A 24,719-nucleotide genomic window follows, 5' to 3' on the forward strand; every position below is an offset into this window, starting at 1 on the left:
CCATTAATAAAAATAATGCTCCCATTCCCATTAATCAGCTTCAACTGGAAATGTTAGTTCAGTGTTTACAGTTGTAATTCACCATTGTGATTTCTGAAAAAGAGCACAGATGGTGTCATTCTACATATAGCACACTTTCTGATGTATTGTACAGGAACTTGGACCACATTACTCAGAGGATGCTTGTTGTAGCACATGCACAGACCAACATGGTCATCATTTAGACACTGCAGATCTCCCATGTGAGAGTTAAGTAAACGTAAGGCTGATAGATAGATTTTTGGATGGTTAATAACACAGCATTGAGGCTGGTGGGTGGTATATCTGTGTGGGGGGTGGGAGTAGTGGGGGTGCATGGACAAAGTGCAAATTCAGTCTCAACACTGAATGGCTGAGCACCTTAAAAGGGTGACCTTCGCCTAGTTGATAAGAATGTGCATTTATTTTCCAGACCTGGTTCAGGAAATAACTGAATCTCTGGAATTGCGAATATAGAGATCTGCCAACCATGAATCTAATAGCAATATCAGATTGGCATGACCAAAAAAAGACCTGTAGAGAAAATGAGATTCTAAGAAAATGAAAAGAAATGCACCCAGGAAGGCTTGGATGGAGTCTGTCCATTTTAGTCCAAGAATTAAAATGTGAAACTTATCAATTGTCATTAAGATGGAAAGAGTGCAGAGAAGATTTACAAGGGTGTTACTAGAGAGGCTGACCTGTAGGGAGAGGTTAGGCAGACTAAGACTATATTCTTTGGAGTGCAGAATACTGAGGGATGTTGTTGTAGAGATGTATAAAATCATAAGGGGAATAGATAGGGTGAATGCACAGCCTTTTACCCAGGGCACAGAAATCAAAAACTAGAGGGTATAGATTTAAGGTGAGTGGGGCAAGATTTAATAAGAACCTGAGCGGCAATTTTATCACTCAGGGGATATGGAATGAACTGTCAGAGGAGGTAGTTGGGATAAGTACTGTGACACTAGGACATGTACATGGGTTGGAAAGGTTTAGAAGTAGAAGGGCCAAACACAAAGCAAATGGGACTAGCCTAGATGGGGCACCTTGTTCGACATGAATGAGTTAGAACGAAAGGCCTGTTTCCATGCTGTACGACTTAACTATTCTAAATCAAGTAACAGGAAAGACTTTCATCTGTGCAAAAACAAAAATGGCAAATGCAGCAGAGGAAGTAGTGGAGACCAAGCTATTACAGAAATTGGAGGTGGCAACATTGGCTTCTGCATGAGATCAAGCTGTTGAAGGAAGATAATTCACTGAACACTTGCATGCTGTCCATCAATGCCTGCAGTAAGGCTTCATAGAAACTGGAGGAACAGGGCCTCATATTCCACTTAGATAGTTTACAACCTAACAGTATGAACAGTAAATTCTCCAACTTCAAGTAATACCCCCCGCCCCGTTTCTTTCCTGTGTCATTGATCGCCACCTCAGTGTGCGCATTCTTTTCCTAACTCCCATCCACTCTCCTCGAGTTACCCTGCTTCTTCCCCTCCATCCTATACACTTCATCTATCTCCAAGTCCACCACTTCCCTTTTTCTATCGCTCCCACTCTCGTCATTCCCATCCCAGATCCCCTTCATCCCACACCCCTCTCTCCAACTTTAAATTTTACTCCTCCTCCTGTCCTCGTCTTAACCAACATATTTTCTCTCCTTTTGACCACTGTCATTTATTCCAGCCATCTGTCAATCAAACTCCCCATACCTATATGCACCGAGCACTTGACAGGCTGTGTCCTGCCCTCACCTCTTTTGCACCTTTTATATCCTATTCCAATTACTCTAAAAGGTCCAGAAGAGTCTTTTCCCTCCCCAAATGCTGCCTGACTTACTGAGTTCCTCCAGCACTTCCTCCAAAGCAGAGTTCGTATTGAACAATGACATGGTGTAAAGAATGAGCCATTGTTTGCCAATGATGTGGTATAGATACAATAGTATTGGTCATATACCTTCTCCAGTGTCTCGCGAATCTCGCCTCGAGCAGTGATCTTCACTTTTAAGGCTGCTTCATATTCATCTCCAGAATATCGACACCGCTTCGATATACTACTGTCCATGTCTTCAGACCTGGACCTTTTTCGTGGCACTACTACATCTGCAATGACGGACAAGGAGTTTTCTATTTTAAGTAACACCATTCAGTCTATCAAAATTATATTTTATTTGTAAGCCGTAAACAACACGTGGACATTTTTCACAATCAGTGATCAGATAGTTATGGTCAATACGGTGAAGAATAAAAGGAATATCACTCACAATATTACTCTTTTCCAGATCTGCGATTATGGTAAAGTTGGTAGGAAAGGCTGGCAAGTCACATGACCAATCTGCAGAACTGTACACTGCATATATGTCACTGTTCTACTTTTCTCTTCTGATTCTGCAACCAACTATTTTATTTTCTAATGTAAAAACCCACTTAATTTGCAACCGTAACAGCCCTCTAAGAATTCAGTGCAGCACTTTTTGGAAACAAATTGAGTTTACTCACTTCGTGATATTTTCTAATCATTGCCTCTTATTTCAGCACATATCCCTTCCATTTCATGCGAGAGATCATTAATAGAAAACTTGTATTTCATGGAAGTACTTTCAGAAGTACTAGAACTTAAGCTCAAATCATCAGCAAGCTGGCAGAGGAAAAATGATAGCTTCCCGAAAAGTTTATGTTAAACGAACGAAGCTAGGGAAGTCACAGATAAAAGCCATAGACGGGTGGCACAAGATGCACTTGTGCTTCATCACTTAAGCAGCTTTTGGCTTTTGGTAATCATTAAATAAAGAGAACAGCAAATGGAAGTTTTGACCTTGTATGGCGAGGGATACTATGCAGAAACTAATCATGGCAGAAGGTATTTATGGACAGGGTATCACTAAATATACGCCGGTTGCTAAGAGTTGTTCCATACAACAATACTGTCATGTTACACCCTAATGAGCAACAAATTGAAAAAAATAGTAATGTCCGCCGTTTCACCACCATCCTGTCCCCATAGTTCCTACAGAAACATGGTGCTTTTAACGGAAAGCATTGACCACCATTTGTTTTCTATTTGACTATTCAGCACAAGCTCTGAAAAAAAAATTGTCCTTGCGATATGAAGAGTCCACAATTGCCTAATACTGTACCTCACCATGTACTGTACTCTTCCTCTAATTGTGACATTTCTAGGCTACCAAATGTGTGCTACACTTGTCAAAATCGCAGTAACTTTCATTTCAGCAAAAGGCAGATGTGGAGGAGTAGAATTAGTGCTACTGACTACAGCAACAATACTTATGACCAAATGGGAACTTTAATGAAAAGATTGTTTTGTACATGCTTCAAATGGGCTACAGTTACAGAGCACAGCAGGCTGAACTGTTGTCCAATGGACTACCTGAAGTTATGATTAGGGATACTTTAATGAGGGAAAAATCTGGAAAATGCAATATAATTGTGAAACCAAAGATATGATGTTATCTTCAATAATCGAATTCATTGAATTTAAAAAGCACTTACTTGGTTCTTGCTGCTTTTGTATCGTGTCAACTGCTTCCTCTTTGTGGACTATATCTACGAAGCAAAATGTCAAAGCACCAAATGAGCCAGGGATTAATTATGTGCCACAAGCATTTAATTGAAATATTGCTGTTTTCACCCTCATGGTTCAAATTAGCCATTACTGGGAGTTTGGACGTTCTCCCTGTAAACTGCGTGGGTTTTCTCCAGATGCACCCACATTCCAATAACAAACTCAAATGGTCTTAAACAACTCACTTTGTTGGCTCCGATACCATCAATTAATATCAGAACAAAATAGCCTTCAACTTTAATTAACCTGTAACTTATTTTCCATTGCCTATCCCAGCTACACAGAAGAATTGAAGGTCTGTCTTCAGCTATCTGGGTTACATTCTAGGGGGCCAAAAGAACCTAATTGACCAAACCCTCCCTAAATAACAGCTCTCTGGCCAAGTTTTTGACCTACTCACCAAATCCTCTGGTTAAAATCAATTTTTTCAAAATCTGATTACATTCTTTTGAAGCACCTTCAGATTTCCTTACAATATTTAAAGGGTTTATACAAATGCTTTCACAACACCTTCACAATTATTTCATTTCTCAGTCCATTTTTTTAATCCTCATTTATGCTACAGGGTTTTTTTCATGTCCATGTCCATTATCAATACAGTCATAATTTGGTATCTTACGTGAAAATGTTTTGAACCCTTCAAAAGGAAGACTATACATATTATACAGAATGTTTACACATTGGGCAAGTAGCAAGTTCTTTTTGTTGAACTTCAGCAACAAGCTCGAAGGCAAGAGTTTATAACAATCTCTGTCCTAACAATCTATACCATCACGATACAAAACCCTGAATTTCCCACGTTTATATCGTTACAGACAAATTATGATGAGTCACACCCATTAGGAGAAAGAACAAAAATCATACTTTAAAAAACTATACAGGTCGATCACTGATTTTCTGGAAGCTGGTGGTCGGCAATTGGTGGTCCACCCCAGAAGTACCCCCGAAAATGTGGCTCCTAAGCCGGGTGAGCAGATCGATCTCGACCTCATCGGGACTGCCACATCGTTCAGTGGGTCAAATTTGCCCCCGTTGCCAGTGTTCTGGAACTCCAGCCAGGTTAGAGCAGGCAGATCCACCCCTATAGCCGACTTCCACAGCTGATCGGCTGGTTGTATTTGTCCCCTGCAGCCAGGGCTCTGGAACAGCAGCCTGGCCGGAGCCGGAAAATCCATTCCCCTAAGTGAGGCTGCAGGCCGATATCTGCGCCCCTTCGCAGCCTAGACGGACCATTCCGGTTCCGTTGGACTCCTTTCAGGGGACCTCTTTTGGTTCAGCAAAACAGATAATTCAGAAAGGTTCTGGAACCAAGGGTGCCGGAAAAATCAGTGGTCGACCTGTATACACGTTGAGCAAGTGGTAAGTAGTAAATGTGTCCAACTTGGCAATTCGTTTGTCGACTGCCGGCATCATTGACTGGCATATCAGGTCACCGGAAAATTTGCGGCGTGATGCGGCTGTGACGACGTATGACGTGCGGTGTTTTTTTAAGTGTCGCAACATTTTTTTTGTGCCGCTGGATTTTGAAATGGTCAAAATCTTTTGAAGACACTGATATGACACCGGCAGTCGCCGAAAAAAAATCGGCAAGTGGGACAGGCACTAGATGAAAGTGTAACTAAGCCTCTTAAAACTTCAAACTGTACCCAAAATTTATTGAGCAAGACTGCACAAGATAATAATGACAATAATAAGTCATACCTGGAGGACTATCATTTTTTGGTACCAGCTCTTCACTTTCTCTTTGCATCTCAATTACTGGCTCATCCTCATCTGATAAGACAAGAAATGCCTCTTCCGGCAAGCTGCCATTACATTCCTCTTTTGTTGGAGAACTACTGAGAAAAGTGTCCATTTGTTCTTCTTGCACTGGAATGTCCTTTGGTGTTGGGGATTCCACTTCAGGAACAACTTCTTGCTTGTTGGATAATTCGCTTTCCTTCTCTGGGGCCAATTTCTCCAAAATAGGAATTATTTCTTCGATTTCCAGTATGCAATTCCCAAATGATCTGCACTCACCTGCTGTGTCTTTTACTGCATTTTCATTTTCTGTCTCTGCACACTCCATCTTAGAGCTTTCACAATCATTTTTCTCCTGCACAGATTCTATGCTACTTGATATTGCCTCTTCACTAATATCCATTGAACTTTCATGGTCTTCCTTTTCTCTCACAGAGGAAGAAGGAGACTTTAACTTAAGGCTATTTTCATCTGGTACATCATCGTGATCCCTGTTTTCGTCCATAGAAGGTGGTTTCCCTTCTTCTAAAAGGCTCTGGGGTTCAGTACATGATTTAACTGCAATTAGAGAATCCTCCTTCAACACAACAATCTCTGAATTCACTGCAACATCTCCTGTGCTCTCATTATCCATCAAATTTTGGTTTTCTGCATTCTCAGTAGACGTTTGTTCATCTTCAGCAGCCGGGGGGGTTGAGTCATTTTTTTCATCTTGGGGTCTCAAATCCTTATCATCATTTGGACATTTTTCAGCAGGACTCGGTTCAGGTGTTTGTGCAACACCAAGTTCATCAATGGAGTTGCCCTGTAGTTCTTCTGGACCCAGCCTCACATCATTTATGCTATCAATGTCTGTATCATCCATGCAGTTGGTATTTAGAGATATTTTGCTGTCAGAATCTCCATTTTCATGTCTACCATTACACAATTTAGTTTTGTTTTCGTCATTTGATTTTAAAAGCTCCTCTTTGCTTTTATAGACGACTTCTAACTGCTGACGGTCACTTGTGCGCATGGTTTTTCTGGCCTTAAAAACTTTTCTTGGAAGCTCTTCACTGGTATCCATCTCAGAATGCCTGAGAAGGAAAGAAGAAACTGTCAGTAGTGACTTGTTGACTCAACCAGCCTTACTATAAAGTCAGTGACTGCTGAGTATTTGGTAACTTTTGATTATAAGGAAACAAAGAGATGACATATAATCAAAAGTTCAATTGTCTTTTTAAAATATCACTTGGGCAACGGTTCCTGTTTCACAAATCACCAGACATGTAATACAAACCACCCAGAGGGTGGTTAATTTATGGAATTCACTGCCCCAGGGAGCAGTGGAAGCAGAAACTTTAAATATATTTAAGACTAAAATAGATGTTTTTTTAGCTGCCAAGGGGATAAGGGGCTACGGGGAGAGGGCAGGGATATGGACCTAGGTATGGTTAGTATAGTAAGACCTGAGTGATCTCCTGGACAAGTGTCGATCGCCTGGATTGGGGTCGGAGAGGAATTTCCCGGATTTTTTTCCCGAATTGGACCTGGGTTTTTATCCGGTTTTTTGCCTCCCCCAGGAGATCACGAGGTTTTTGGGGTGGAGAGGGGTGATAGTGGTATAAAGGGGAGGGTAGTGTCTTGTGTTCTGTGTCTTGTGTCTACTGTTTGTGGGTAAGTGTGTCTGTTTAGTGTTCAGCCATGAGCGAATGGCGGTGCGGGCTCGACGGACCTGGTGGTCTACTCTCGCACCTACTTTCTATGTCTATGTTTCTATGAAAGCCTTGAGAGCTTTTTAATTTGCTGTTAATTAAACAGACATTAAAAACATACATTTTAATCTAGAGTGAGATATTGACTCCTAAAATTATATTTTCTCTCACAATCAAAAAAGTTTAGAATGTATTAATGGGAAGAGGTATATCGTTATTATACATTTTAAATATGCACCAAGGATATGGGAAATAATGTTATGAAAAAAGGTAGTATCAGAGGCTTCTCGTGTGCCAATCTCGTGATCCATGGCTCTCCTTTCTCTTGTGTTATAATGGCAGAAATCATAGTGAATCTGGTAAATTTATTTTGTCGTGGTCACCAGTTGTGTGAGATCTGGACATCAGAAAAAATGCTGCAAAATGGCTGTTCACCCCAATGTAAAAAGTAAAAATAGGCAATGATTTTAAATGTATTTTTAAATGTTTGTAGTCTCTTTGCATGCTGGACAAATTCAAAAAAAAAAAAATCACTGATCAATTTCACCATTTTGCAACAAGCAAAATTCCAAAAGGGGTTTTAATTTGAGTGATTTCTCAAAGAGGTATATCTTCGTTAGGAAAATACCGACTCCTCAGTTTAAATGCCATGATTTAGGATCAAATAATTAGTTGTAACAAATAAATGTCTAGATTTCTTCCCTTAATCCCCACAACTCACTTAACAATTTCAGATTGATAAATTCACAAATTGCTCAACATTGAATTTGATTGCTGGTCACTCCAAGACCTCATGCCTGAACTGCCCTGGATTAAATATTTATTCTATTCCTACTATAAACTTTGTACACTTAAACTGCTCAACATCCTACAAACAACTTAATCCGTCCTCTAGTCTCTCATGAGAGAAACAACAGATGGATGGAATTCCATCCACTTTATTTCTCACGGGTATAATGCATTCAGTGTTCCGTTTTGGATCCATTTTTTTCCTAACAGCTGAAACATTCAAATAAATTGCTAATAAACTTTAAATAAAATAATTTTGAATAACTGAGCAAAATAATGTACAAAGGATGGAGCTGCTTTAGAGTTCAGCAGAGGCCTTTCTTGACTGAAATCCCATTTAACACATGGAGCCTCACTTATGTTATACTAAAATTGTTGCTTTCTGGGTATATTATTACCTTGCTGAGAGAGCGTAGATAAGGGATTGTGGTAGGAGAGTGAATATTTGATTTCAACATTAAAGTGATCCCAAAATTCAGCTGAGCCACATAAGCTGCAATTCGGGGATGAAAAGAAAATTCACAATAGGTCTAAGCTATTAAAAGGAAACTGGAATATATGCTGTGAAAACTACAACCAAATTCTATTTTGAAAATCAGGTCATTTTCCCTTTACAAGTGTGCACAAACCCTGTAGTCCTTACATTATTTTAAGATCCACCCCTCATTATGACAGCAGAGGGCACTCTTGCTCCCCCTTCAATAAACAGTTGTTTAACAAAGAGAATGCAAGCAAGAGTGTGGAGCTAATTTCATTTTTCAAAATAGCTGGGGACATTTTAGGTAGGCAACAATCATGTTTCAATGCACATATTTGACGTTTAATTCAATAAACAAATCACCTCCTTGCAACAACAGCTAGCACACATATACTTTTAAAATGTAACATTACTTGTCGCTTCGAACTGCTTATTTCAAATAAACTCATCCCTACACTTGGTAGAATCAATTCTACTAAGAGAACTCATTCAATCAGCATGTTAAAACCTTTTAAAAGGTGCATTTTCATCCATTGAAAGCCATATTATAAAATGTGCTTGTGTATTCTATTTGGTAGACTACAATCGCAAATCTTTCTTGGTAATGAGTGGTGCAACATTGCAGGACTTACAACAGCTCTTTCAGGATGAGTGCCATAGCATTAGTGACTGCCACCTTTTTGAAACCTTAAATATTGAACTAATGCTGTATCAATAGAAGTATTGTCTTGTTAAGTAGATAATATGGACACGCATTTGCATTTGCTTGGTACTTGAGCAAACAGAATACAAACTCCATTTTGTCCTTGCAGAGATCCAATGACATCCTCCATCAGTCATTTCCATAACATTAACATTCCTTTCATTCAGGTCTTGTTGCACTGAAAACAAATATTTCCTTAGCTTTGAACTAGTTGCCACATGTATTCTGTCATCCTGACCTTGTGATTAGTAGTGGGAATGGAAACATTTAGCAGTGATCGTCTAATTTGTCCATAAGCACAGGTGTGGCCTTGCCACAGTAGACAAGATCTATCGTCTGGCCTGTTTACAGTAATAATGCAGCAATCAACAGCAATAAATGCAATTTACCTTGTGGCCCAACAGCAAAATATCAGGGGCACTGGAAATTTAATGTGTTTTCATGTAAATTCATTGTAGAGAATTTTAATCGACAGAGATGGGTGGGAGAATTTCCACTGGGATTTAAATCTATGTTGTTGGATCAAATTTACATATCATTTTATTTTTTCAGTTTTAGATTACAAAATTCAGACAAAATAAGATTCTTCATTCACTGGTTACCGATCAAATGCTCAAAAGTAAAATGTTAATGCAACGCATTTGAATCAGTTCTTTTTTAAAACCTGCGTCACTCAGTAAATAACGAATCAGGAAACGTAATTAAAGTGGAACGATAGTTTTGAAGAAAACCCCCACCTGTTTGCAGAAGTGGGATAACTCCAGGGACATTGGCTGCATGTAATCATGCTGCTAATCTCCCGCAAGATTTATCAAATGATCACATTGTTAGGCAATATCCTGTTTTCGCAGTTTGCAACATTGTTCCGCCTATTCAATATTAATGAAAAATGCAACCAACATTTGATTCCAATCCAATCTGATTTGCCCATCCCATAAAGCATCGTGAGTGCTCCACTTTCAGACCTGCAGCTGCACTGAAACATGGTTCAATGGATAAACAATTACTGCCCCAATCCTTTGTTGCATTTGATAATAAACTGTTAATTATTCAAAAAAGTGACACAAAAAGCTGGAGTAACTCAGCGGGTCAGGCAGCATCTTTGGAGAAAAGGAATAGGTGACGTTTCGGGTCGAGACTCGTCTTCAGACAACTTGTCCAATGTAACCAAACACGGCTTTATTATTAAGCTTGGAAAATTCTGGTATGTCAAGAATTCCTGATTGTGTACATAATCTTTCAAATAAACCTGCAAAAATAATTGTCATTAATTATTTTTTTTAATTTCTGCAATACAGAAAACAAGTGTAAAAATATACTGGACATACCCATGAGGCAGCCCTTGCAGCCATTTTGTAACCCAGTCTCAGCAACGGCAGAAAAAATACTTCACCTTCCTTGAAGTCAGAGCACTGGGAGGGGAGTGGGGGATGGGCGAGAGGGGGGGGAAGGGTGAAATAGCTTCAGCCCGATAGGCTTGTATAATCAGATCCAGAACTACCAATAAAGAGCTGCTCAGAGCAGCTGAGCAATCAGCAGCCAGCACTGTAAATTCCACCCGGCAACAGATGGGGGGAGGGGGGGCAAGGGAGGTGATTGTATGGCAATAATTGAAAGGAGTGGGGAAAAGCAGATAGCTGAAAAGTAAAGGCAATTATCAGAACACAATGAGCTTCTGTAAATTATGCAAATTGACTGTTTTAAATATACACAAATGAGGATGATAAAAAAAAAAACACCTTCCTGTCCTCTTAAAAGGTTTACATGAATGCGCTTTTGTCCACTGCAGTAGAAAATGCTTCATTAATCAATTATCTTTATGCGGGGAAGAACTGCATATCTATGCATGGGTACTCGTACTGTATGTGACAACTCTCACACTACATTAAAATCTTCCCACAAGTAACAACTTTAGGGTCTTTAAACATGACACAAGGCAGACCGTATTTGCAGAGGCTGCAGCTGATATTGCATCAGGGTTACACAGTATCATCGTGATTATACAGCTGAATGAATGCAGGATGCAATTCAAAACACATCTGCCTCAAATACACAGCCTCTTCTCATTGCCACCCACAAATACGTTAAAGATTATGGTTCTCTATTCGTGCATGGGGCTGGAAAGAGAAAAAGAGGGTAGCATCATATAACAAATTAAATTATGATAATATAGCAACCACCCGTAACCCTCCTTCAAAATAAAAGACGGTCAAAATCAGAACAATTTTTAAAAGGCATTCACTCTTTATTTGGGTGCTTCAAGTCACTCAATATGCAGCTATCAAAAGGCGATAAGCATTCTTCTGCACATAAAGACAAAGTTAATGCATTGGTCAGTCCCTACATTAAAAATTCCTGAAATAAGGTTACTAAATTAAAGGTCCTGGCCCACTATACGAGTTTACCCAGAGCTCTCCCGAGTTTAAAAAATCAAACACGTGGCAAGTACGTAGAATGTACGTAGCGGGCACGTCGGAGCTCGGGATGTCTCTTAGCGGCTCGTAACGCTAACGGCAGGTAGTCGGAAAACGCGGTAAACTCATGATGCTTTTTCAACATGTTGAAAAATGTCCACGAGAGCCCCGAGTACCTACGAACGGCTATTACCGTAATGCTCCGAGTTTAAATCTGGGGAAACTCGGGACAACTCTTGAATTACTTCGTACAGTGGGACAGGCCCATAAGTGAGTGTGCTTGTTATAATTCTCGTGACATTTGTTTTTTTTTGGAGTATCAAGGAAAGGCAGGCTGTTCTGAAAACATAAGCCAATATTTATGGAAACTATCTAATTAACTAGTAGATACAAGATGCTGGAACAACTCAGCGGGATAGGCAACATCCCTGGAGAAAAGGAACAGGTAGCGTTTCGGGTCAAGACCCTTCTTCAGACTATCTTCATTGTAAACTAGCATCTGCAGTTCCTTCTTACCAATTAACTAGATACGCAAAAGTATTAAAATATCAGGCAGCCAAAAAACAAAATCAAATAGCTCTCTCTGACTTTTTATAATTTCTGGACGAAGTGCACTGAAATTCAAGATTAAAATTAGTTTGTCTTAAATATCAAGGTGCAATTAAATTGCTTGTTCACACTAAGCTCACAGAGTAAACAGTAAATGTATTGTTGATACATACAACAAATACAATGACGAATGCAAAAGAGCAGAAGGGTGCAAAGGCTGTAGTGCAAATTAAAGATTAAAGTCCAGTAACAAATGAGATAGTTAGGAAAAAGAGAACATGGCAGCACCTCTGGAAAAGGGGTGTGAAAGGTGATTGGTTCACAAGTCTGAGCGCAGTGGGGAATAACCAATTTTTTAAGACCGGACCTCCAAATTTTCAATGTCCCGTATCTTCTCCCGGAGGCAGAAAAGAAAATGGAATGGCCAAGTGGCCGACATATTTGTCGATACTTCCAGCCTTCCTGATGCAGCGCACCCTGAAGATGGATTAGGTAGAAGGCCTGTGATGGCCTGGATTGTGTTCACCACTCTCTTCAGGTTCAAGTGGTCAAGAGCAGACCAGGCTGCGATGTATCCTGTCAGAATACTTTTTATAGCGCAGCAATAGAAGTTTGAGAGAATCCTCATAGACGTGCTGAATTGTCTCAGACGCCCAAGAAAGTAAACATGCTGAGGCACTTTCTAAATCTAGAAAAGTCCAAGTTCCTATGCATCCAAGTAACTTTGCCCCTTAACACAGACGCGATCTAGAAAATTGCCCAAATCTATGGCAGCTTTGTAGACGAGGACACGGTTGTGTCCTCATCCGCTTCCTTAGGTCGGCATCCAATTCTTTTGTCTTGCTGACGATATTAAGGGCTAGGTCGTTGTCCTGACATCATTCTGAACGCATCCATGCTACCATGATACAAGGCTACCGATTAATCCAGCTGACAACAGCGGCATCATCAGCAAACTTAAAAATCAAGTTGGCTTTATACTTGGCCACACTGTCATGGATGTCGAAGGGAGTAGAGCAAGAGGCCAAGCACAATCTTGAGGGAGACCAGTGTTGAGGATCAGGATGGAGGAAATGTTATGGCTAGTTCTAATCAACAGAGGTCCGGCTGGTCAGAAAAAACAAAAATCAATTGCTGATCGTGGCTACAAGGCTTTGGTCCAGAAGTTTAAGGAGGATGTTATTCCGTGTTGTGGTGTTGAAGTTCAAGCTGTATTCAATTAATAGCATCCTGACATGGTGTTTGTATTGCCCAGGTGATCCAGGGGTGAATGTAGAGCAAGAGTGATGACTGGCTCAGATGTAGGCTATTACAATTCATTCAAAGCAATTCATGTTGATGCTAAAAGTACTGAGTAGTAATTATTGAGTTTGTGAACTTGGAATATTGGAGTTTCCTTGAAGCAGATGGGGTCAGCAAACAGTTTAAAAGCAAAGATACACAAAAATGCTGGAGAAACTCAGCGGGTGCAGTGAAGGAAATAGGCAATGTTTTGGGCCGAAACCCTTCTTCAGACTGATGGGGGGTGGCGGGGAGAAGAAAGGAAAAAGGAGGAGGAGCCCGAGGGCTGAGGGATGGGAGGAGACAGCCCGAGGGCTGGGGAAGGGGAGGAGACAGCAAGGGCTAACAAAATTGGGAGAATTCAATGTTCATGCCCGCAGGATGCAGACTCCCCAAGCGGAATATGAGGTGCTGTTCCTCCAATTTCCGGTGTTGCTCGCTCTGGCCATGGAGGAGACCCAGGACAGAGAGGTCGGATGGGGAATGGGAGGGGGAGTTGAAGTGCTGAACCACCGGGAGGTCAGCTTGGTTATTGCGGACCGAGCGGAGGTGTTCGGCGAAGCAATCGCCCAGCCTCCGCTTGGTCTCACCGTGAAGCAAAGTTGAAGATATTGGCCAAGACTGTGGCCAGTTGATCGGCACACAATTTCAGAAATGTCCAGTTACTCCATCCAGACCAGCCTCCTTCCAAGAGTTTACCCTCACGAAAGCAGATATGCCACCAAGATATATGGGACTGAGCCAGCAGATGACGAGGGTACACGTTTAAGTGGAGCTTTGATTGCCTGCTCAAAGTCAGACATATAAGCTCATCGAGTAGAGATGCATCTTTGTCAAACTGACCCAACTTTGGCTTGTAGCACATGATAGTGTTCAGTCCCAGTCAGAATCACTTGGCATCCACTAGATTAAGTAGAGCTTCCAGCTTATTTTGGAAGTCTCTCTTGGCACTCTGACAGCCTTGTGCATCTATTCACAAATTGATGATAAATAACAACTACTTATGCACCTATTTAGGTTAATATGCAGAGCTATCAAGGCCTCACTAGGCCTCGACCTGGCTCCATTAATTATTTATAATCCTCCTTCATAACCATTCAGGTGGTGACATAACATAAGATTAATCAATCTAAATGTGAACCCATTCATAGGTACACTAAGAGAAGCTGCAGAGTGCATTCATCAGTTGCGATTTAAGGTTGGTGGGTCCTCAAATGCAGACTACGTTTCAATGCAGCTAACCTGTTTCAGTGCACAAACAGGCAACAAGCCAAAAAGGCATAGAAAATGATTTGTTCAAAAGGGAACTGGTCTGAAGAAGGGTTTCGGCCCGAAACGTCGCCTATTTCCTTCGCTCCATAGATGCTGCTGCACCCGCTGAGTTTCCCCAGCAATTTTGTGTACCTTATAGAAAATGATTTGTTTACCGCAAATTAGAAAGCTTCAACCCGACACCAGCTAATGATACAAAATCAGTAACTGAAATCTGTTGAGAATGAATTTCTTAATCAAGTAATGAGATGTTCAAGTAAAGGCTTTTAAGCCATCTAACTGCATTAGCGATTTAAGATCGCCTGATGGGCCCAACCGACTCAGCAAGTGGAAGCATGGGGTAGACTTCCTTTGTGCAAGAAAACTTGGATACTGGGAAGGACTTCAGGTAAGACTGAAGTGTCAAGGTCCTTCCCCCTTCCCTAGCATCCTTCTGGTCAATGTTCAGTCACTGGAGAGAACAAGGTAGAAGACCTGAGAGCAAGACTGCTGTATCGGATTCATACGCGGGACTGCTGTGTACTCTGTTTCGCAGAGAAATAGCTCACCCCCAACTCTACAGACACTCCGGATTTTCTTATCCACATGGGCTGGATGACGGCATCTTTTGAAGGAAGAGGCGATGGCGTATGCTTCATAAAAAATCCGTCACTGTGTTCGGAAATGGCAGTCATAACCCATTCCTGTTCCCTTGCCCTGGAACAACTGATTGTAATGACTATTCTACCTATCGAGTTCTCATCAGTCATACCAACTGACAGTTTACATCCCGTCTCATCCGACATCACGCTAGCACTTGAGGAATTGAGTGCCATGATCAACAAGCATTAAATGGTGTATCCAGGTGCCTTTCAAGTCATCACTGGGAGACTACAACCAGGCTACCTGCCAAACCAACAACACCAGCAGACCCAACACACGACACACTGCTATACCACTATCAGAAATGTCTATCGCTCCATTCATTGCCTTCACTGAGGAAAATCTCAAGACCTGTTCATGCTTCTTCCTGTCCAGACAGAGATTGAAGAGCGTGGCATGGGGCTAAGAGGACGAAGAAGTGCTTGTCAGGGGAGACAGAGAAATAGTTGGGGACAGCTTTGAGTCTGTAGATTGGGCCACATTCAAGGATTCATCAACGGACCTGAATGAAGATGTCACAATTGTCACCCAACATCATAAATAAATTTTTAGACAAATTTGTACCCACAAAAATATTCCCAGTCACCCCAACCAGAAGCCAATCAGGAAACTCAATCTGCTGAGGGCTAGACTTGTGGCATTTAAGGCTGGTGATCCATTTTCAGGCAAATCCAGGTATGACTTCCTGAAAGTCACCAAGGGACTATTTCATGCTAAGCTGGAGACAGACGCACGCTGGCAGCAGTGACAAGGATTTTATGCCATCGCCTCACACAAGGCAAAACCACACTGCAGAAGCGACAGTGACACATCACTTCCAGATAAGTTCAACACCTTCATGCATGCTTTGAAAGGGAAAGAAAATGACACACCTACACAAGTCCCCGTAGCCATTAACGACCCTGAGATCAATGTCAGAGCATCATACAAGGAAGTAATAAATCAATTAAAAGTATCCAGCCCAATGTGCCGAGTACTAAAAATGTGTGCAGATCAAATGACTGGGGTTTTCAATGACATCTTTGACCTCTCGTTTCCATGGTCCGAGCTTCCTACTGCTTCAAAAGGTTATTCAGCGGACCGGTGCCCAAAAGCAGTGACCTAACTCAATGAACACCATCCAGTAGCACTTACAGCAATCGTAATGAAATGCTTTGAGATGTTGCTCAAATCAACACCTGCCTTAGAAATGGACTGGATCCACTTCAATTTGTCAATTGCCACAACAGGTCAGCAGATGCTACCTCACGGCTCTCCATTCTGCAATGGAACATCTAGGTAACAGAAACACATTATTCAGCCTGTTGATCATCGAACACAGCTTGGTGTTCAATAATATCATCCTCTTAGAATTCATCACCAAGCTCCCAGATTTGTGCCTCCCTGTACAACTGGATCTTTGACTTCCCCACTGGCAGACCTCTGTGTAGATTGGTAACATTTCCTCCTCCCTGACCATCACCACTGCTGTACGTCAAGGCTGCATGCTTAGTTCCCTGCTCAACTCTCAAGTCACTTATGTCAACCAAGCTTTCAGCTCCTTTGACCTAACACACCAGGGAGGCAAGAACATGCACATCCAGCACACATGGGTTGAACATGTACGCAGTTATCAAGCTTTCCTTCTGGCTGGAAATGGAGAAGTGTGGCTGCAAGTCCAGCAGCAGCACCGTAGTTTAATTCCCCTTCTTCCAGATGTCCTGGAGCAGCTTGCTTGAAGTATCCATTGTCTGGGAAGCTCCGAGGTGGTAGACATCCTTAGCCTCAAATTTGCAACTTTCGAGTAGAACCTTCTTGATGAAAAGTTCCATGGGGAAGAGGTTTCCTTTCACTGAGATCTCTCATTGTCACTCTGACCATGTTGCGAACCCCTCGTCTCCTGAAGTGAGACTGCAGTCATCCTGAAGGAGCAGGTTATAACATTTTTTTGTGTGCTGGAAGGGGGTTAGATTGGCTCCCCCAATTAGCATAGATCCAACTCTGCTTCATCAGATTAAGCTCTCCTCGGGCAGCCCCTTGCCCACAAGACGACATCGTCGTCTTCCTTCTCCTTCTGAAAGATGCGTGTCTGCAGAAATCCAACACGCACAGTGTCATGACGTGGCTAGGGGAGTGTGGGTCTTTGATGATATTAGTTTCTCGAGGCCATGCTCTCTATAGATTCCTTCTCTAAATCGTGGGGCGGTCAGTATCCGTGTTGGACCGGGCAATAGCCACCACTTTCTGCAGCAACCGTGCTATGGTACAACCAGTATGTTCTCCACTATGGTACAACCAGTATGTTGACATTCAATAGTGTATCCAGCAACATGCCGAATCGCTTCAAACTTTTAACGAGCTTCCTTCATGATTACATCAACATGCGAGGTCCAAGACAGATCAGATTTATTTTCCCCAGAAATCTGAAGCTGTTGACTCTCTCTACCACTGCCCTGTCAATCTAACATCTCCTCCTCCCTGACCATTAACACAGGTGTACGTCAGGGCTGCTCTACTCTCCAAATGCCATTTATATCAACACAGCCTCCAGTTCCTTCGTCCTAACTGTCTGCATACTGTCGTTGTGTCCTTGGGCAAGACACTTCACCCACCTTTGCCTGTGTGTGAATGTGTGTGTGAGTGATTGGTGGTGGTCAGAAGGGCCGTAGGCGCAGATTGGCAGCCACGCTTCAGTCAGTCTGCCCCAGGGCAGCTGTGGCTACAGAAGTAGCTTACCACCACCGAGTGTGACTGAGGAGTGAATGAATAATGCAATGTAAAGCGCCTTGAGTATTAGAAAGGCGCTATATAAATCCCATCCATTATTATTATTATTAACACACAAAGGAGGCGAGAACATGCACATCCAGCACATGCAGGTTGAACATCTAGTTATCAAGCTTTCCTTCTGGCTGGGAAGGGTAAAGAATGGCTACAAAATCAACAGCAGCACTGGTGCTTCATTCCCCCTTTCCCAGATGTCTGGAGTAGCTTGCTTGAAGCTGGCTTTCCCTTCCTGACGCCAACTAATCAGGTCCTTGGACTTGGTAACATTGAGAGCAAGATTTTCTGTAATTTTATCAGATCGTATCGAATTGATAAGGTCTGTTTCCAAATTAATTTGGATAAACTATTTGTTTATTTTGAATGATTTTCAGATTGTGGGCATCGATGCCTAGGCCATCTTTTATTGACTGTTCCTAATTGCACTTGAGGTGGTGTGAACAGACTTCCTGAATCGCCCAACCATTTGGTGAAGGTGCTCCCACAATGCAGCCGGGGAGGGAGTTCCAAGATTTAGACCCCACAGATGGACGGGCAATAGATTTTGATGCCAGTATGTAGGGAAACTTGAAGGTTGATAGTGTTCTGTCACTCCTGTCCTTGTTCTTCTTGTCAGTGATGTCAGTAAAACAACTTTACAATTTTAGGGTGATTTGTCCATGTCAACAGCATACTCACAAATAAAAATATTTCCCTTGTCATACGAGACCGAGCCTAGTCTGCAGTTTCAAAGTAGAAGCTGAATATTCATGAAAAATTAAACCAAATTGGAATCTGAAGGATTTCACAATCTACTTTTCATAATGGCTTTCGTGTTTGCAATATAATACAAAGACATTCAATATCTTCATGCAGATAAGCCGTTGAGTGTTGTTTTAAAATTACAGGGAAATTCACCTTGAAGGACTTAACTTATGAGAGAACAATTTGGCTGTAGATGGAAACACAGGAAGATGAGCAACTGAAATCCTTTGGTTACATAACCATGCACTTCTTTCATATTAATCTCCTTGTGTATCCAACTCCTTGCATTACTTCTGCATTGTGGCAATACCAACCACAAATGAAAATAAATCCAACACAGAAATCTAAACATTTCTTTTGTTCTGCAGCTTCACGAGCCCAAATGGAGCCGTTCCATGGAGTTTCTCTCATACAGTATTTTCCATCACAAGAATGCATATCTCTGCATTTTTCTGCATTGTATATATTATGGATATGTCCCCTCAAATCAATGCTACATTACAGACGTGGATGCTAAAACTGCTGACTTTATGTACGAAGAACTTTTCGATGAAGATCCATTCGCAGACAAAACAGCTGAGATTGGGAAACAGCTCACAGATGGATTCAATGAGGCAAAATGCAGACAATGGTAGGAGCTAATAGAAACAGACTTACGACATAGCAGCAGGAAGGCATGGGGACATTGGGATGTCTCGGTAATGACCCCACCCACAGTAAACCACGTGGAAATATGACTGCTAACCAGGTTGCTCACCAGTTGTTGCCAAACATCTAGAGTAGTGTTAAGAAACCTCCACCCCCAAAGGTTGTTGATAGCAACAACCGAAACGACGAATGGTACATCCAACCTTTCACCATGGATGAACTCAACAAAGCCCTGAATGTGATGAAACCTAACAAGGCAGCTGGCTTAGACAACATCAGAACTGAGATGTTGCAACATCTGGGTCCCAGAGCACCAGAATGGCTGCTGGAAATGTTTAACATCTGCATAGCAACCAGCTCCATTCCACGAGTCTGGCGGAAATCCATGGTTGTTTACCAAAACCAGGCAAAGATGCCAATCTTCCCAGCAGCTACCGGCCTATACCCCTGCTGTGCCACCCATACAAACTGATGGAAACATGCATACTGAACTGCATCACGCTGGATGTAGACGATGTCTTGATACCTGAACTGGGTGGGCTCCGCCACGGAAAGTCAACAACAGGACCACTGCTGAACCTCACTCAACACATTGAAGATGGCTTTGACTGAAAGCTGATCAAAGGTGCAGTATTTGTAGACTTGTCCGCAGCATATGACATTGTAAACCACCTACTAACTTGCGGCGGAGAAGCATGCACTGCGGACGATCTCCGCAGAGGCACAGATATGGCACTGGCTGTGGCAAAGTGATGGCAGAATGTCGTCTGACACACGAGCGAACAAAATGCTACATTGTACATGTTAATGGTGTAAAAAAGATATCTGATGGCATTAATTACTGCAGTTCCAGGACGACAATCAGTCGTGTTCTCGGTCTGATTCGATGAATGTATTCTGACCAAAGAACTACAAAGCTAACTGCAACTCAAATTTTCCTCTCTCAAATAGGGAGGGCGGAGGACAACAGCAGTCGAAAAAGACGTGCTGTGCTGTTTGCTGGTCTGCTCCACACAAGCAGGCTGCTGATGAATGCAGCCCCCAGCGATGCATGTTGGCATTGAACGGGCCGACCTCTGTACGGAGCCAGTTCAGGGCGACCCACTCTTTGCGGGGTAGGTCCGAGCCGGGTGGGGCTGTGGTATTCGGTGCAACAGTGAATTGAGGAGGTCGCGATGTCTGTTCCCAGCTGGTTCTCCATGCTCCTAGTGTGTAGAAAACGGAGCCACAGAGGGTCGCTGCGTGACGGGAGAAGGGGCGATGATGACATGCGTTGAGGTCCCAGTTGCTGTGAGTCCTGGGAGATGGTGCAAAGGATGTTTGGCATCTGATGGGCCTTGCACACCAGCCTCTGAGTGAAGTACTCTCTGCGAAGCTTGGCGGGTGCGATACCTGCGAGCACCGTCGGCGTAGGCAGCCGGTGATGATCCGCATGTTGTCGTTGAGGATGGTGTCCAGCTTGCTAGTATGAGCACTGCGGCACCATGCTGGAGTGGTGTACTCAGCGACACTGTACACGAGTGCAAGAGCACTGGTTCGGAGCTGGTCTTGAGTACAAAACTGCGGTTGGCAAGCAATCACACTAAGTGACGGTCAGGAATGGTGCGGAGGAGCTTCAAGATCAGGCCCTGGTGCCACACTATCGTGGTGCAGTCAACGATGAAATCAGGCTTGTTCAGAGGATAGTTGGGGGTCGACGTTTGGATCGAGCCGGACCAAGAGAAGCCGTTCGAGGAATTAAATATTCATGCTAAATGTGGCAGAATTTTTAATGTCACATTTTTGGTGTCCGAATTGGTGGTAAAACGATGAAGATTTGTCTGGCATGAAATAAGTTTTTGACTTTTGGTCTTGAAGTTACCTAATTTATATCTGTTATTTATAAGGTTTCACATGATGGGTAGATTTTTGTTAAGAACAGTGTATTGGTGTAAAAAACTGAATAATAATCTTGTTCCTCAAAATCTCCATGATTGTAAAAAGACACATCTACAAAGTTGTTTCATGCACCTTAGATTGAATCTTCACTTTATAGTTTCAGAATTGTAGGCATTAAGTATTGCTGCTACGATTATGATACATTTTCTAACAAACAGGAATTTTTAGTAAAGTACATTTTAATTAAGTAGATTAGCAAACAAGGTGAGCTATGTTGTGTTTTAACACTCCAACCAGTCTTCCTGCAGGATTCAACTTCAACAAGGGCAGTGTTCATCATGTGATTAAGTGCACAGATATAAATTTGAATGATTTCACAATAATCAAAACAAACTGAGGAACACCGGTAAATGTTGATCAGGTCTGCCCTCTTGTATAATCCATTACATTCTTGACAAGGCAAATACTCTGCAGCACCATGCATTGGCAGCAGGAAAGGCCTGGAGAGAAAGAGTTTGCAAGCATGTATGCCTGGCACAAGTCAACAACAGCTACCAGTTAAGTCATCATCAGGGTCTTCTTCCTTAATTGCTTTCTCCTGGTGGCCTGAGAAGTGCTCTCTAAACCACAATGTGGATTTTGTTAACATGAGATACATTAACTTCATTATGCCTCAAAATGACTTTGAGAAACACAGGCTGCAGTATCAACAACATAGTCTTTCTCAACCTTTCAAAACCCTGAATATTAAACAATGACTGAAGAATCCTTCTATAATTTGACTCTTCTCCAATTCATTTCCATTCTACGTCATCTACATAATAGCACGGAAACAGCAATTCGAACTGATAGATTCACCGCAAATACAATCCTAGTGCAGAACATGTTCAAAGCCGTCATCATTTCAACACTCCAACTTTATCACTGCAGCACTGTAACTTGTAAATATCTTCAGATTCTGTACAATATGACACCTCACTAACAGCAAGTCCATGACAAGATCTGAAAATATCATATTTTCCAAGCTTCCATATGCCGCGGGGCAGTGACAAAGCAGTATAGCTACTGCTACAATGCCATAAACATCTGTTCGATCTTGACCACGGATGCTGTCTGTACGGAGTTGTACATTCTCCCTGTGACTGCATGGGTTTCCTCCGGGTGCTCCGGTTTCCTTCCACATTCCAAAGACGTGCAGGTTTGTTGGTTAAATTGTCCCTATTGCGTAGAATTACCTACTGTGTGCACGGGTGATGACTGGTCGACGCGGTCTTGGTGAGCCAATGGGTCCGTTTCCATGCTGTATATCCAAACTAAACTAATATCCTAATGATTACTACTTTGTGAGGGTGGACATCGATGATGAAATTCACTACTGTCTCCAGTGGGCCTGCATTGCCTGAAAATGCCCAAATGAAAGTGTAGGCAGCTATCCTCAATCAGACACCAAGTACATGGTATTCTGACCCCCCCCAACTTCAAAAACAGACTATATATAGCATCTCAAATCGTCAGGGGAACCTGCAAAGTCTTCCAAATTCATTGACAGAAACATGAGCTAACATTAAGAGTTCTTTCTCAGAATAACAACCCAGGACTGAGGCTCTCATTATGCTCAGCGATCGATGAGAGGGACATATGCTTGCAGGCTCTCAAAACAGCCATAATAAATTCTGGCATGGCAAGAGATTATCAGGAGCCAAGAGGAAATGCCTCAAGCTTATTCGCAAAGCTTCCTTAGAAAAAATATTGCATCCTTAATGACTCATGGAAATCCTCATCCAAAAACCAAGACAGAGGTGCATCATGGTAACTGAAAATCTAGTCTCCATATCAAAAGTACAAGGATTAGTGGAAGCTGCAAAAGAGTACACCATTTCCTCTACCATCCCTTCACTACAAACATCTCCTGTAGCAGAGTTTGTAGATCCAACATAAGCCTCATTAACCATCTCAATTTTAAAAATCATGGATCGGAGAGGAAACAATTCACCCTTGAAGGAATGAGAAAGATGAGAACAATGACTTCAAGATATTGTTTTATTCCTTAATAAAACTCAAAACAAGTTTGGCAGGTTGGTATTCCTATTACTTTTAAGATGTATCCAGGATTTACTGAAACATGGTGGTGCTAGAACTTTCAGATAAAAACTCATACCACAAACCAATAATTGGGAAAAATATGATTTTGTTTTATTACTCGCTCTCCTAAAATAATTATTCAAAACAGTTGATCCAAAAGATGGCATTATTGTTGTTTAACACCTTTTAGAAGGAACCTATTTCCTCACCTAATTGAATTTTGAACTGCATGCTCCTTTACTGTTTTATTTGTTTTTTTTACCTCGATATTGAAGGTTATGGTACAAAGCACAGAGGGCATCAGGTAGCTTATCTAGTCAATATTGAAAACAATGACTATAGAACGGTTACAAAATGCATTCAAGTCTTATTAAACTACATGTTCAATTTAATTAGTTCAACACGCAACCAGTTAGTATTCAAGTGCTACACGTTAATGTCATAAGGTTAATTATCTAATAAATCAACAAAAAGCAAACATGAAGGCCAGCCAACCCCTGATGCATATCATTTTAGTGTAACAGCTTTTTCATTACAACTAATTTATTCTGTGAAAATCCATTTTCATGCCACTTTTTAAGCAAAACATGCAACTTAATTACTGATCTACTTTTAACAAGCAGAAGGCCTGCTTCTACACAAACCACAGGACACACTGTCCACTTTGAGTTCTTAATGCAAACATTTAAATCTTATAGAAAGAGAAATTTAAAGAAGTTGTACTGTTATAGCTTTGTTGATTTTTGTTTTTAAACAAGTATTTATGGCAAAATAATGTGTGTTGAAGCATTCACTTCGGTGTCAAATAATTACAATAGTATTCAGATCATCAGGTAAAATAAAGCATATTTACAAACAAAATACAAACAACCCAAAATCTCAGGATCAATTTAGTGGATTACTACAATTGATTAGTAAGGGTGTCAGAAGTTATGGGGCAAAAGCAGGAGAATGGGGTTGAGGGAAAAATAGATCAGCCATGATTGAATGGCGGAGTAGACCTGATAGGCCAGATGGCCATATTCTTCTCCCAGAATTTATGAACTAACTACACAGAACCATCAAGTTCTCCGTTGCATTGTTGAATTTCAGTGACATTTCATTGGAATACCAATTAGCTAAAAACTACTTTAAAAATCACTTGCGTGTGTGTTTGATACAGTGTATGTCTGGCTGCAATGACATGTGCTGTTAACCGTACAGTGTAGTCAAATTAAAGGATAATGCCATTTCAGTTAAACATTAAAAGGTACCATATCGCATGCACGTATGTACAGTGGCTTGCAAAAGTATTCATACCCCTTGAACTTTTCCACATTTTGTAACGTTACAACCACAAACGTAAATGTATTTTATTGGGATTTTATGTGATAGACCAACACAAAGTGGCGCATAATTGTGAAGTGGAAGGAAAATGATACTTGGTTTTCAAATTTTTT

The 24,719-nt window shown here is 41.6% G+C and overlaps 1 protein-coding gene across 18 annotated transcripts in view; it reads right to left on the reverse strand.

Annotated features, from left to right (window-relative positions):
- Positions 1-24,719, reverse strand: part of LOC116967094 (activating transcription factor 7-interacting protein 1-like) — a 102,626-nt gene that overhangs the window by 37,458 nt on the left and 40,449 nt on the right. For 16 of the 18 annotated variants that reach the window (XM_033013574.1, XM_033013575.1, XM_033013583.1 and 13 more), the window contains 3 exons: positions 5,305-6,419; positions 3,531-3,584; positions 1,978-2,123 (listed from right to left, as the gene is read on the reverse strand). In XM_033013574.1, the coding sequence (XP_032869465.1) occupies positions 1,978-2,123; positions 3,531-3,584; positions 5,305-6,419 (1,315 nt within the window). Of the gene's footprint in view, positions 1-1,977; positions 2,124-3,530; positions 3,587-5,304; positions 6,420-10,335; positions 10,421-24,719 lie in introns of those variants that run through there. The other 2 variants (XM_033013586.1, XM_033013568.1) reach the window with 2 other exon arrangements.

The sequence above is a fragment of the Amblyraja radiata genome, chromosome 38, assembly GCF_010909765.2.
Source record: "Amblyraja radiata isolate CabotCenter1 chromosome 38, sAmbRad1.1.pri, whole genome shotgun sequence".
Taxonomy (NCBI): Eukaryota; Metazoa; Chordata; class Chondrichthyes; order Rajiformes; family Rajidae; genus Amblyraja; species Amblyraja radiata.